General features: G+C 59.3%; 1 protein-coding gene across 1 annotated transcript; it reads left to right on the forward strand.

Moving 5' to 3' along the window:
- The first annotated feature begins 7985 nt into the window (after window positions 1-7985).
- On the forward strand, window positions 7986-12410 carry GOT1 (glutamic-oxaloacetic transaminase 1). The gene is made up of 9 exons (XM_074875046.1): window positions 7986-8213; window positions 8517-8698; window positions 9282-9405; window positions 9639-9751; window positions 9951-10055; window positions 10730-10880; window positions 11015-11180; window positions 11309-11451; window positions 11736-12410. Exons 1-9 carry the CDS (start codon window positions 8099-8101, stop codon window positions 11873-11875), a joined length of 1239 nt encoding a protein of 412 aa, XP_074731147.1. The 5' UTR covers window positions 7986-8098; the 3' UTR covers window positions 11876-12410.
- Window positions 12411-12683: the final 273 nt, after the last annotated feature.

The following is a 12683-nucleotide window of genomic DNA, read 5'->3' on the forward strand; positions in this document are numbered from 1 at the left end:
TTGCTCTGATGCTGGTCCCTGCCCCTGGGCTGTCTGTCACAGGGGCTTGTTTAACCTTCTTTGCCACAATATCTTGCAGTCTTTAATCTGTTTATCCTCGTAACCCTGCTATGAGGTAAAGGATAGTTATCCTCATTTCAGAGGTAGGGAACCAAAGGGATTCTTTTCAAATGTAGATCAGTGTTTAATGATGCAGAGATAAAGATTTTAAAAACATGCCCGAGACAACAGGCGTACCGTGTGTAGCTGAGCTGGGTGTTTCTGCAAATCCCATTAAGCGCCTTTGCCTTTTTCAGCTGGTGTTGTTTTGGGGCAGGGACCTGCAGAGGTGCCAGGCGGGCTCCAACTTCGCAGCCCATGAGCTGGGCACGGGCTGGGCGCAGGGAGACAGAGCTGTCCCCACGCCTGCCGTTTGGTTTCTCTGGGCGCACTGGGGGTGTGTGGTGCCACAGCAGCCTCTGCTCAAAGCAGGCACTGAAACCTGAATTGCAGGAGTGCCTAAGATCTTCAGCTGCATTTAGGGATGAAATTTAAAGCCTGTTTGTGCTGCAAGTATGTGCATAAAAGTGTAAGGTAGGGAACATGAAGGGGTGCTTGTACAGTATCCCTCTGGCCGTGCAGAGCAGGCAGCACCAAGCCTGCGCCAAGTCCGCTGCACCGCTAAACGAGGAGTGAGCAATAACAGCAGGCTCTCTTTGCTCTCACTGCCTGGGCAATTGATATCTACAGTAGATCTGGTTAAAAACCCCAAGCTGTGGTTCCTGCACAGTGATCCTGGCAGAGGTGACGCTGGCGGCTGCGCAGGCCCTTCCCGGCGGCTGGCCGGCAGGGTTTAGTGCAGGTCTCCCTGCTGCTCCTGGGCAATTGTTGCTGTGCTTGTGGGAATGCGGCGGCTTGGGCTGCGCGGAGGTCAGTGCCTTTGTCTTGCTGCGGGGAGTTTATCTCTGCGGATCTTGCCTGCTTTCCTGGGTCAGGCTTCACCTCCGCTGTTATCAGCAAACGCAGGAACAGCACGGTCCAGAGCCGGGCTGCATAGGAACCTCTCGACCCCCTTGCAGGGGGAGGCAGCGCTCTCACATCCCTCCCACGCTAATGGGCACTGACCAGGCCTGAGCCCGAGGGCTGGGGATGGAACAGTCATGGCCCTGTGGTAGCCATTCCCCCAGTGCCACTTTGGCAGTGCTGTTCTCGTGCACTCCGGCAGCACGGAGCGCAGGCAGTGGGCACAGCGGGGTGCCAGCAACAGCCCCATGCTCGCTGCATGGCCATGCATTTTGCAGCAGCAGCTGCAGTCAGTGGCGAAGGAGGAGGCAGCAGAGCCATCGGGGCCCTCCCCTGTCTCACCTCCCATTGGATCCTCCACCCCAAATACAGAGGGGACAGATCCCCACTGGCAGCACTGATTCCCCCTTCTTCACCGAGCTGCCCCATCCCAGCACACCCTCCTCTTCCCAGCAGCTCCGGCTGGACCCCTCCAGCTGTCTCCACAAACCCAAACCATTAGCATTTCCTGTTCAAACATTTCCAATAAATAAATAGAGACATCATGCCACAAGCCCACAAGTGACCCAGAGGCGGGTCCAAGGCCGGGATGGACACGACCACCCAGCGCCCGACCCCCTGGCTGGGCGCCAAACCTGCCTTTGTTTGAATTCCCGGGTGAGTAAGCGCTCGGCTGACGCCAGCCAAAACGCCGTAAGAAATTATTTTTGATATTAAATAAATTGTTTTCAGTAAATCTGTTCCTACACCAAGGTCCAGAAGCTACCCGCAGCACCAGGCTCCCTGCAAGGGAGCTGAAGTCCTCTTTCCTGGCCTCATCTTGGCCATGCCAGGGCACACGTCCTCCCTGGAGGGGTCCAGCTGGGACCTGCTGAGCTACAGATGCCTCTGTCCCGCTGGCCCCATGGGTGCAGCTGGGCTCCCACATCTGCCCGGCAGCCTGGGCACGCTGCGGCGCAGCAGCTCCCTGTAACACATCAGGTATCTCTGTCCCAAGGCACGAGCCAGGCTCGCTGGTGGGGGACAGTGGCTTGGGCAGGGGGATGGCTGCCTCTGCGGCACCCCAGGCCCTGGGGGTGGCACCTATCTCCCCACATCAGGCCTCCCAAAAACAGCTTCCTTGGCTGTGCAGGAGTCCATGCCTTGATACAGCAGTGTCTATCCTGCTCCAGGGCTAGGGATGCTCAGGGACCAACAGCTCAGTCTTTTCTCCATTGGTCCCCTGCAACCTTGGGAAACTATCTTTAATGCACCGGGGTACTGTGCATCAGCACCTGGGCAGGTCATAGTCCTTGGGCCCATCTCCTGACATCTGCCAGCAGGTGCTGATGCAAAAGGAAAAATTAGGGGAAAGCAGGTCTCTGAAACACGCTTTCTCAGCCCCAGTGGTTCATTCTGTGGTGAGCACCAGGACCTTCCCATCCCTTTCCCCTTTCAGGGCCAGTGCTCCTCTGGGGTGGCTGTGCTCCTCCTGGGTGCCTGGGGGACGAGTGGATGCAGAGGAGGTGAGCATGGCCACAGGGCAGGTCCTGAGTGGTCCATGGGTTGGGCTGGGACTCCAGAGACACCAGGACTAATGTGCAAAATGGGTTTAAATAGAGAAATGGTGAACGTCTGACTGTGCCCAGGCAGCGGTGATGGCAGGAGAAGTTTGAGCCTGACTGGGTCGGTGGATATGCTCCTTCTTGGATGTGCACAGGCTTTGTCCTCACTGCTCTGGGTTGCCCTCTGGCTTTTGGCTGAAAGCAAGTAAGATGGATTTGGAGCTAACCAAGCTCTGTCATGGTGACAATTAGGAGAAATATCAGGAATATAGCTTCCACTATTTTTTAAATTTTTTTTTTAAATTATGTTTTTCTGAAGCTAAAACTTCCTGCAGAAGCATGGCATTGAAAGGCAAAATTTTGCTGTTGAAATTTTCTGAAGCATTTAAAGAGGTTGACGTGTTCTTTGAAAGAGAAGATGTAGATGTTCCGCTCCAGAAGTCTTCATTCAGTGGGGTATTATGCTCCGGCACTATAACACTTCAGAAACTGAAATGCAGTGAAACCACATTTTGAATAATTTGTTTTATGGGGAAACAATGAAGTCTTTTCTGATTTGGAATTATTTCATTTCTTTAGAGCTTCTGCCTTGCCCAAGGGAAACTCCTATTGCTCCCACCTACAGCAGGTGAGAGAGGAGGTGGGACGATGTGTCAGGGGGCAGGCAGCTGCCACAGGCACGGTGCCCAAGTGAGCAGCTACAGAGCACCCACATGTTCACCTGCGGCTCAGCAGAGTGGGAACTGATTTTTTCTGGTGCTGGTTGGTGAAATCCCTGGCACTCACTATCTGGGGGGGAGGGGGGTGCTGCAGGGCAGCGTGGCCAGGGTCTCAGCCTTGGGGGCTGTGCGTGGGCACTGCCCGTCCCTGGCCACGCTGGGGTCTTAGCCGCTGCCAGTGCCCTGGTGCAGCAAGAAGACAGCAGCGGGGGCCCCTTCCCAGCCCCCCGATGGTGCCCCTCGGCATGACCTGTCGCCCCGGCTGCCACCAGGGCTCAGTGCCATCAGCACTTGCAGGCGCTGACAGACAGACCCAGTGAGGGGCTGGTGGGGGCCGGAAACTCCTGATCCCTCTTTATCTGCCCCTCGCCCTGCTCTCTCATCTCCCTGTCATGCTCTCTGTCTTGCCTGGTATCTCACACCCCTATTCCCGTGCCTCCCCAGCTCCTGGGGGGCTGCCCACCCCTCACAGCACCCTGCAACCAGGCACTGGCCCTGCACTCCCCCCTCTCAGCTGCAACACGGGGTCCCAGAGTGCCCCAGGACCTGCTGGGCTCACTGCCTGCAAGGAGCACCAGCCCTGAGCGAGGAGGCATCTCAGGTGCCCCCATCCTGTGTCTGCACGCTGAGCATCAGCCACAGCGGCAGGCAGGTGCCTGGGATGGGGCTCTGCAGCTGCGATGCGTTGCAGGTTGGAGTAAGCGGAAAGGATCAGGCCCAGCTCAGCATCGTCACGTGCACTGAGGAGGTCAGTGAGGCTCGCTGCTGTCTTCCCCAAATGTGCCAGCTGCTCCCGGGCCAGGGTCCAACTGGGTACCAGCTCAAAACCAAGCATGAACCTTTCATTTGGCTCTCCTGGCATCCCTGATCTCCAGTGCTCCATTGCAAACCCACTGCCCCAGCTGGGCAGGGTGGCGGCGGGAGGGTCAGGATCCACAGTTAATGTAGCTGCTCCTAAACGCACTGCCAGAGATCAGCTAATCTGATAATGACAGCAACAAAAGCCATTTAGACAAACCATGACCTGACCCTGGGAGCTTGGAATGAAAACATTTTACCCTCCTCTGTCTGGATCCTGCACAGAGAAAACATCTGTATTCGGAGGATGGCTGGGAAAACAGCCCCGGCGCAGCACTCGCTGGGAATGGCCACAACTCTGCTCTCTGCCTGCACACTGCCTGCGCCCAGCCTCAGCCCGAGATGGGCAGCGCCTCGGGGCAGGGCTTGCTGTGATGCCAGGGTCAAGGGTGCCCCAGCACTGGGCAGGGCTTTTTGGAGAGGAAGAGGATGAGGCAGAGGCTGGAGCATTACGAGGGTGCCCCTCACAAAGGGGAGCGAAGTGGACGGGGTTAGCAGAACTCATCTGTACCCTCCCAGGAAGGGCTTTTTCCAGGTCCACGCAGGACTCAACAGCGCATGGAGGGCAGCACCTGGTCCGCAGCGGTCCCTGCATCCTTGTGGTGGCCTGAGCTCTAGAGCAGGAGCCTGACTGGCTGCCAAGCCTCTCGCCTCTGGCTCCCAGGAGGGGCTGAGTGCGGGGGGCCGTGCCTGTGTGCAGCGCAGCAGTGTGTGCCCCGGGGGGCTCCTTTGCTCCAGGTAAGGTGTGCAGACCTTCCCGTTGAGTGGCAGGTCATTGCTGGCTGTCAGTCGGAGACAGGAGATGAAGGGAGGGTTGCTGCAGGGCTGGCTCCCATGTTTCTCCTGCTTTTACATACATTTTAGTGGCACCCTTTGTGTAGGCTGGGGAGATGAAAGCTTAGGGCCAGAGGGATCTTGCTAACACACAGCCACCCAGCTCAGGGGCCTGGCGGCCTGCTGCTTTATGCCTGTCTGTCTCGTTCCTGCATCTGTTCCCAGTGGAGCCCCACTCTGGGCTGCCAAGAGCACGGGACACTGGCTGGGCTGGGGGCAGCCAGGCACACCGGCAGGTGTGACCCTGCTGGGTCAGAGACCCTGGCCTCGGCGGCATGGGCAGCAGCACAGACGATCTCCACTGAAGCGGCAGCGCTGAACTCAGGCTGCCCAAGAACCCCCAAGGAAGGCGAGCAAGATGGTGCTGATTTGGAGAAACTGCTTTTTTTTTTTTCCTGCGACTGGCACCGCTCAGCCTGCTTTGGCGGTCCCAAGCAGCCACTTGGTGCAGCCAGCTTGGCTGGCAGCACCCCTGCGCCTTCATGACTTCCCTGTTCTGCACTGGGAAAGGGCTTGGCCATGTCCCTAAATATCCCAGTCCTTTTGGAGAGTGGTAGAAACCAGTAAATGCAGTGAGAGCCTGCCAGTCTGGGGACTCCCCAGCACTTCTGTCTGCTCCAGAAATAGGATGCTCTAAGCAGCCTTGGTCGGCTTTTCCCATTGCAACATCCCACTTGCGCAGAGCTTTACTCCTCATGAGCAGGAAACACAACTCACCCTGCAGTGGGCTACCCCCGTTTACCTCTGATGCCTTGTTCTCATCAGCTGCTTCCCTGCTCAGCACTGCAGCATCTCTCATTTAGACCATCAAGAAACCCAAGCACTCTTCATCTGGTTGGGGTTAGAATTAAGCTTAGGGTTAGAGTTAAGGGTAGGATTTGGAAATGCCCTCACAGCACCCTGACAAGGTCACACATTTGCAGGGGGGCTCAGAGCTATTGCAGAGAGCAGACCTGAAGCCCTTTCTGGGTTTCTGCTTGGCCTTTTGTCAAGGTCTGATAGAGGTTTTGACTGAGTTGGGTAAAAACCCCACCAGGGCCAAGGCTTTGCTCTAGCGCTACTGTCTTGCTCCTCTGCCTTTCCCATTATGCTGTTTTCTCCAAAGGCAGAAGCGTTGGCACGCTGCTGTGCCGCCGGGCAGCTCTGCCTCTTCCCCGCTCTCATGCTAAGCAGAAAGTGCACTGGGCAGTTCTTCCAGGTGCTGCCCGGAGCTGGGGGAGGCGAGGGCTGTGCCCCCGGGCTCCCTCCCAGGCAGCCGGGCTGTGGAGCCACCTTCGGCATGGGAGGGGGGCGAGGAGCCAAACTGGTTTTCAGAGGGATCTTGGCTGGGTTAACAAAGGGAGTGTACGACACAGGTTGTCTGCAAAAGCGTTTGGGGACAGCAGGGCCTTTCCCGTCCCGTATCCCCGCGTTTTATGTCACGAGGGGTGTGTGTGGGGGGGTCGCGCTGGCGGGGCTGTTGTTCGCCACGTCCTTCCCGTTTCCCCCGAAGCCTTTCCCAGGTGCTGCAGGATCGCGGGCGGATTCCCACAAACTTCAAAAGCCGCTTGAGACAGGCGGCGGGGTTCCTAACGGGGCCGGCCCCGCACCGGGCGGCAGCGAGCCCCGTCCCCGGGGAGGCGCGGGGGGGGGGAGCCACGGGTGGGATACTGGGGCAGCCCCGGGCCACTTCCCCCGCCTGTCCCGCCGGGCCGGAGCCGGTGACGCCTTGCGGTGCCGTTACCCCGCGGGGGTTGCGGGATGAGCGGCTGGGCTGCACAGGGCTGTCCCGCCGGCGGCGGCGATGCGCGGGCCGGCTCTGCCCTCTGCCGTCACCCCCCGGCACAGCCGCCGCTCCCGGCCCCGTGCCGCGCCACGGCATACACCCTAAGGCCCGGGGTGCCCGGGGCTCCCCGCACGGCTGGAGGGAGGCTCCCCGGGCGGTGGGCGGCCCGCAAGAGCCGCGGAGGGTCGGGGGCAGCGGGGGAAGCGCTGTGCCCGCAGGAAGGATGGCGGCGTTCGGCAGCAAGGCGCCTCGAGAAATTCCCTGCGGGGAAGGGCAAGGCCGTGGCTCCGGGAGGAGGGTCCCGAGCTAACGAGCGATCCGCGTGCTCCCGGCGGGCCAGAGCAGGGCTCGCCCTGGCGGTGGTTGCCACCGGCCAGAGGGTCTTGCCGGGAGGTGAGACACCCCCAGGTGACAGGGTCTCCCCGGGGCTGGGAGGGTCTCAGGGGGACACCCCACAGCGCCTGACCTGCAGGTGGCTGGGAGTCGGCAAAGCGCCCTAAAAACCCGGAGCAGATGGAAGATGCCCGTGAACCGCCTTGGGGTGGAAACACCCGCCATCCTCAGAGCCGTCCTCGTCCCGCCCCCGGGTCACTGCACCCCCCGGGACCACCCCGCACCCCAGGCACCCGTCACACCCGGGCACGGCCCTCCTGGCGCCTTCCTGCACCCCCCCAAACCTTGCACCCTGGCACCACCCTGCACCCCCGGGCACGGCCCTCCCGGGGCTGTCGTGCCCCTCAGCTTTGCACTCCAGGGCTGACCTGCATCCCCGGCTCCCCTGTGGGGACCGTCCGCCGCCCCCCGAGCACTGCAGCCCCGAGCACCGCCGCAGAGCCGCGCTGCCTCGGGCACGGCACCCCCAGCAGCACCCCGTGCCACGGGCACTGCACCCCGGGACCACCCCGCAGCCCCCCCGCTGCAGCGCCGGGACCTCTCCTCCCTCACCGCACGCCGCACACCGGGGCAGCCCCTGCGCCGCGGCCCCGGGGCTGCCGGCACCCGGCCCCGGCCACGCGCGGGCGCCCGCCCCGCCCCGGGCGCGGCGCCCGCCCAACCCGCGCGCAGGGGAGCGGGGCGGGGCCGAGGAGGCGCCGGCCGCCCCCAGGCAGCGCCTGCGTCCCCGCGCCGCCCGCGTCACCGGGCGCGGCAGCCGCCGCCGGCCGGCGTCCCCGCCGCGATTGGCTGCCCGCGCTCCGCCCGGGGCGCGCTGCGGGGCCGCGGCTGGCTGGCGGCGGGGGCGGGGCCGCCGGCGGCGCGCTGATTGGTGGCGACGTGCGGCGGCCCCGCCCCGCCGGTGAAGGTGAGCGTCTCCTCCAGGCGCCGCGCGCTGCCCGTAACGTAACGGAGCGGAGCGGAGGGGGTCGCGCCGCGCCGCCATGGCCGCCTCCATCTTCGCCGCCGTCCCGCGCGCCCCGCCTGTGGCCGTCTTCAAGCTGACGGCGGACTTCCGGGAGGACGGGGACGCGCGGAAGGTCAACCTGGGCGTGGGCGGTGAGTCCGCGGCCTCCCCCGGCTCGGCGGGGCCCCTCTCCGCGGGGCAGGCCGGCCGGTGCCCTTGCCAGAACGGCTGCGCGGCAGCAGCGGGACCTGGGCTCGGAAGGTCACCGGGCCGCGGAGAGGCTGGGTGGCGGGGGCGGGCAGCGGGTGGCCGGCGAGCGTCAAGGTCGTGGGGGCGGCCCCGCGGTGGCCTGCCGGCTGGCCTCGCGTGTCGGTGCTCCGGGCAGGCCCCGCCGGGCGCCAGGAGGCCCTGCGTCTGCCCGGGTGTGGAAGGGACAGCTCTCCCTCTTCTCGCAGCCTACCGCACGGACGAGGGGCAGCCATGGGTCCTGCCGGTGGTGAAGAAGGTGGAGCAGATGATCGCCAATGACAACAGCCTGAACCACGAGTACCTGCCCATCCTCGGCCTGCCCGAGTTCCGGGCCAACGCCTCCCGGATCGCCTTGGGTGACGACAGCCCGGCCATCAAGGAGAACCGGGTAGGTGGTGGACAGGGAACGAGACCGCTCCTTGCTCGGGAAGCTGCTGGGATCCCCGGGGTGTCTCGGTAGCAGACCGAGCAGAAGAGCACAAATGTGCGGAGTGACTGCTTTTTGACAGGGTTTGGGGATTTCTCTGATGTGGTCTTTACTGGTTGTCGGTTACTTGGTGAACCCGTGTTCTTGAAGCTGTTTGAGCAAGTAGTCATAGTTTTTGGGAAAGGCCAAACGTGGGCTGTGACTGGAATTGGTTTTTTCCATCATCTTTTAATGGCTGCCCCACGGGAAACTGAAGTCAGATCATAGACCACCTTTCCTGAAATAAGCTACTGGTAGGGAACCTGCTCTGTGCCAAAAAGTAACAGGAATAAACTGGAGTCTATTTATAACTGTAGAAGGCGTCAGGATGGGCCTGAGTGCCGAAGGAGGTTGAAGACCACTGGAAGGGGGTAGTGCCCTGGCTGGGGTGACCCCAGGGAGTACATCTGGGATCCTGTCTCGCTCTCCCAAGTGCCGCTGTTTTCTGCGCATCGACAGCTGGGTTGACCTGGGTGGACCCTGCTGGCAACTTTCTCTGTTGCAGATCGGAAGCGTTCAGTCCTTGGGCGGCACAGGTGCTCTGCGTATCGGCGCAGAGTTTCTGAGGCGGTGGTACAATGGAAACAACAACACAGCGACCCCAGTCTACGTCTCTGCTCCATCCTGGGGTGAGTGTTGTCCTCAGTGCTGCCGCCTCCTCGCAGGGAGCCCTGTGGGTCAGTGGGTGAGCGGGGAATGGCAGGGGCCTGAGCAGTGAGAGAGGGGCCTTCCCCTTGTGGGTAAAGGGAGAGTAAGTATCTCCATTGCATATTTTGGTGATATTTAGGGAGATACTGGGACTGGAGAAGGTGGCTTGCTGGAGGTGGAGCCTGCTTTTCTGAAAAGTGATTTCTTTCCTCAGAGAACCACAACTCCGTGTTTACGGATGCTGGCTTTAAAGATATTAGAACCTACCACTACTGGGATGCTGCGAAGAGGGGTCTGGATCTCCAGGGGCTGCTGGGTGACATGGAGGTTAGTAAAACGAACATGGGACAGGCTGAGCTTGGTGCTGTGCTGTCAGCACCTGGCTGGGCTCTCGCATGCTGTGCCTGGAAGTGGATCTCTGTGAAAGAGACTGCTGGTACTCAGAGCAGCTCACGGCCTCTCCCTCTGCTATGGGTGCCCAGTCTCGTCCATATGTGTGACCAAAACCTGCTCTCTCTCTCCTCAGAAAGCCCCTGAGTTCTCCATTTTCATCCTCCATGCCTGTGCGCACAACCCAACAGGCACAGACCCTACTCCTGACCAGTGGAAGCAGATTGCTGCTGTTATGAAGGTATGGGCTGCTGCTGGGGCTAAAGCAATGCTGAGGGGACAGATAGCTCTTGAGCCAGCCAGGGCACTTGTATCCAAAATAGGCTGTAGGGAATGGCATGAGATGTGGCAGGAGCTGGAAGAGTCCCGCAGGGCAGGTGTTGAAGGGAGAGGCTGACAGGATGCTGGTTGTCTGCTCAGAGAATAGAAGCCTCCTAGTTCTGCTCATGCCTCCAAGTTCTTGCTTTCAATAGCGCTTAGGGATCTGGTGCAGTTGAGAATGGTCAGTGTTAGGTTAATGGTTGGACTAGATGATCTTCAAGGTCTTTTCCAACCTAGATGATTCTGTGATTTTTCTAACTCCGTGGCATGGGCTGCAGTGAGGTTTCTTGGGCTGGAAAGATTATCCACAGGCACCTGCTTCTCACAGGTGCTGGATAGCAGGTGGTGCATCTCTTGTGCCTGCATGCTCAAATGCAGTTTTCTCCTGCATTTGACCTTTTATTGACCACTTTAGTCTTCCTATTCTTTTATCCCAGTAGAAAAAAAATGTCCCAGTCTGATATTGCCGGACCATGTTTCTTTTGTATTCGTCTGGAAGCTCAATGGTCATTTTCTCCCTCCTATGGGGACAGTGGGGGGTAAAGTGAAGGTTGTGGGGAAGGGATTTCCCTCTAACACTGTTCCTCCTTGCAGCGCCGGTTCCTGTTTCCGTTCTTCGACTCGGCGTACCAAGGTTTTGCCTCTGGCAGCCTGGACAAGGATGCCTGGGCTGTGCGATACTTTGTCTCCGAGGGCTTTGAGCTCTTCTGTGCACAGTCGTTTTCCAAGAACTTTGGGCTCTACAGTGAGTGTCTGGCAGTAAGCTGGCCCAGTAGCATCATACCCAGACAGATGGGGCTGGCATGCTGGGGGGTAGGGAGAGCTCTGCTTTGCCGTGAAGTGTGGGACAATGGCTCACGTCTCTTGGCTCGTCCGCAGATGAACGTGTGGGGAACCTGACTGTGGTGGGGAAGGATGCAGACAACGTGCAGCGCGTGCTTTCCCAGATGGAGAAGATTGTGCGCACCACTTGGTCCAACCCTCCCTCCCAAGGAGCGCGGATTGTGGCAACTACACTTTCTTCCCCGCAGCTCTTTGCTGAGTGGTACGTGTTGCCAGGGCTGGTGGGAGAGGGACAGGGGGGCAAGCTGTCTCCCTGAGTGCCAGGCTTGGGCAGATGGCTCCAAACCAGACAGGTGCCTGTCTTCACGCTCTGCTTCCTGCCTGCTGCAGGAAGGACAATGTGAAGACGATGGCAGATCGGGTCTTGCTGATGCGGTCAGAGCTGCGGTCTCGACTGGAGTCCCTTGGGACCCCAGGCACCTGGAACCACATCACAGAGCAGATCGGCATGTTTAGCTTCACAGGGTTGAACCGTAAGTACCCAGTGGCCTGGTGAAGGGAGGATTGGGTGAGGACAGTTTTGCTGGGGGTGAACTGGGCTGAAGCAGTCCAGGCAGGAATCTCTTGGGAACCTCACTGAAGTCCTGGGATCACTGTCTCTGTGGCTCAGCAGGGATGAAGCATCAGACAGCATTTTAGTGGCCAGTGCTTGAAGTTTTCTGCTGGTTGTGAAAGATTCAAGCAGCCCCAACTGGTTCTTTGGGCTTTTCTGAGCTGTGGGGTCACTGCTCTGACCGATGTCCAATTGTTTCCCCAGCTAAGCAGGTGGAGTACATGATCAAGGAAAAACACATCTACCTGATGGCTAGTGGGCGCATCAACATGTGTGGCCTGACTACCAAGAACCTGGACTACGTGGCCAAGTCCATCCATGAAGCCGTCACAAAAATCCAATGAAGCACATGAACAACCAAACTTAACATGAAGTCACCAAAGCTGTAGTGTGTAGTCTGTGTCTTTTTCTGCTCATGGCTTGCCTTGTCCCGCACCTCTTGGGGTTTAATAAAGATGGGAATGGTAGCTCAGTCAGGGATAATAATCTTTTGACCTTTTTGAAGTACCCCTTGCACTATGGTAAGCCAGTGCCCCCAAGAGGGTGGGGACAGCATGAGTCACCTTGTCTCTTGTTTGACTGACAGCAGCCTGGTCTTCAGGCACTTAATGCTGCATCTTTATCACATCCAAATCAACTCGTGTAACTGATCAGTTTGATCGAGGCCAGTGCAATGCGCTGTGGGATAACTGCCCAATCAGTTGGGATCTCGTACGGCTTGTCAACTGATATCACTCGGTAGTATTTTGGGGAGGGGCGAAGCTGTTGCTGGCTTCCCCCCCACCCTGAGTTCTGAGCCTTATGCGAGCAAACGTTTGTAATTGTGATAATTGCTTCTTTGTGTTGCTGACAGAAAATTAAACCTCCATCTCAACACTACCCCTGCCTTCTGTGATGTCATGCCTTCAGGCTGCAATAACCTCTTCCCACGCTGAGGTTAAACCTCAGTATCCTGGGTTGTCCACTGGGGCTTATCAAGGCTCTCCCTTTCTCCCTTGTGGTGTGTGGCATCTCTGATGATCACGGTTGCAAGTAATGGGGCACAGTCCTACTGGAAGAGTTGTAGTTGAGAGCTCCCTGTGACTCTACGTGAAGCTGAGCAGTTCTTCCTATGTCTTTGTGCCCCCCTGGCCTGTACTGTCCAGCTTGTCC

This window comes from Strix uralensis, chromosome 7, assembly GCF_047716275.1.
Source record: "Strix uralensis isolate ZFMK-TIS-50842 chromosome 7, bStrUra1, whole genome shotgun sequence".
Lineage (NCBI taxonomy): Eukaryota > Metazoa > Chordata > Aves > Strigiformes > Strigidae > Strix > Strix uralensis.

Excerpts from the sequence above, each read along its gene's own strand:
- GOT1 (XM_074875046.1), top strand. The coding sequence starts at position 8,099 with ATGGCCGCCTCCATCTTCGCCGCCGTCCCGCGCGCCCCGCCTGTGGCC. Across the intron at positions 8,214-8,516 it reads GGTCAACCTGGGCGTGGGCG|CCTACCGCACGGACGAGGGG; the intron begins GTGAGTCCGCGG and ends CTCTTCTCGCAG. Across the intron at positions 11,452-11,735 it reads TAGCTTCACAGGGTTGAACC|CTAAGCAGGTGGAGTACATG; the intron begins GTAAGTACCCAG and ends TTGTTTCCCCAG.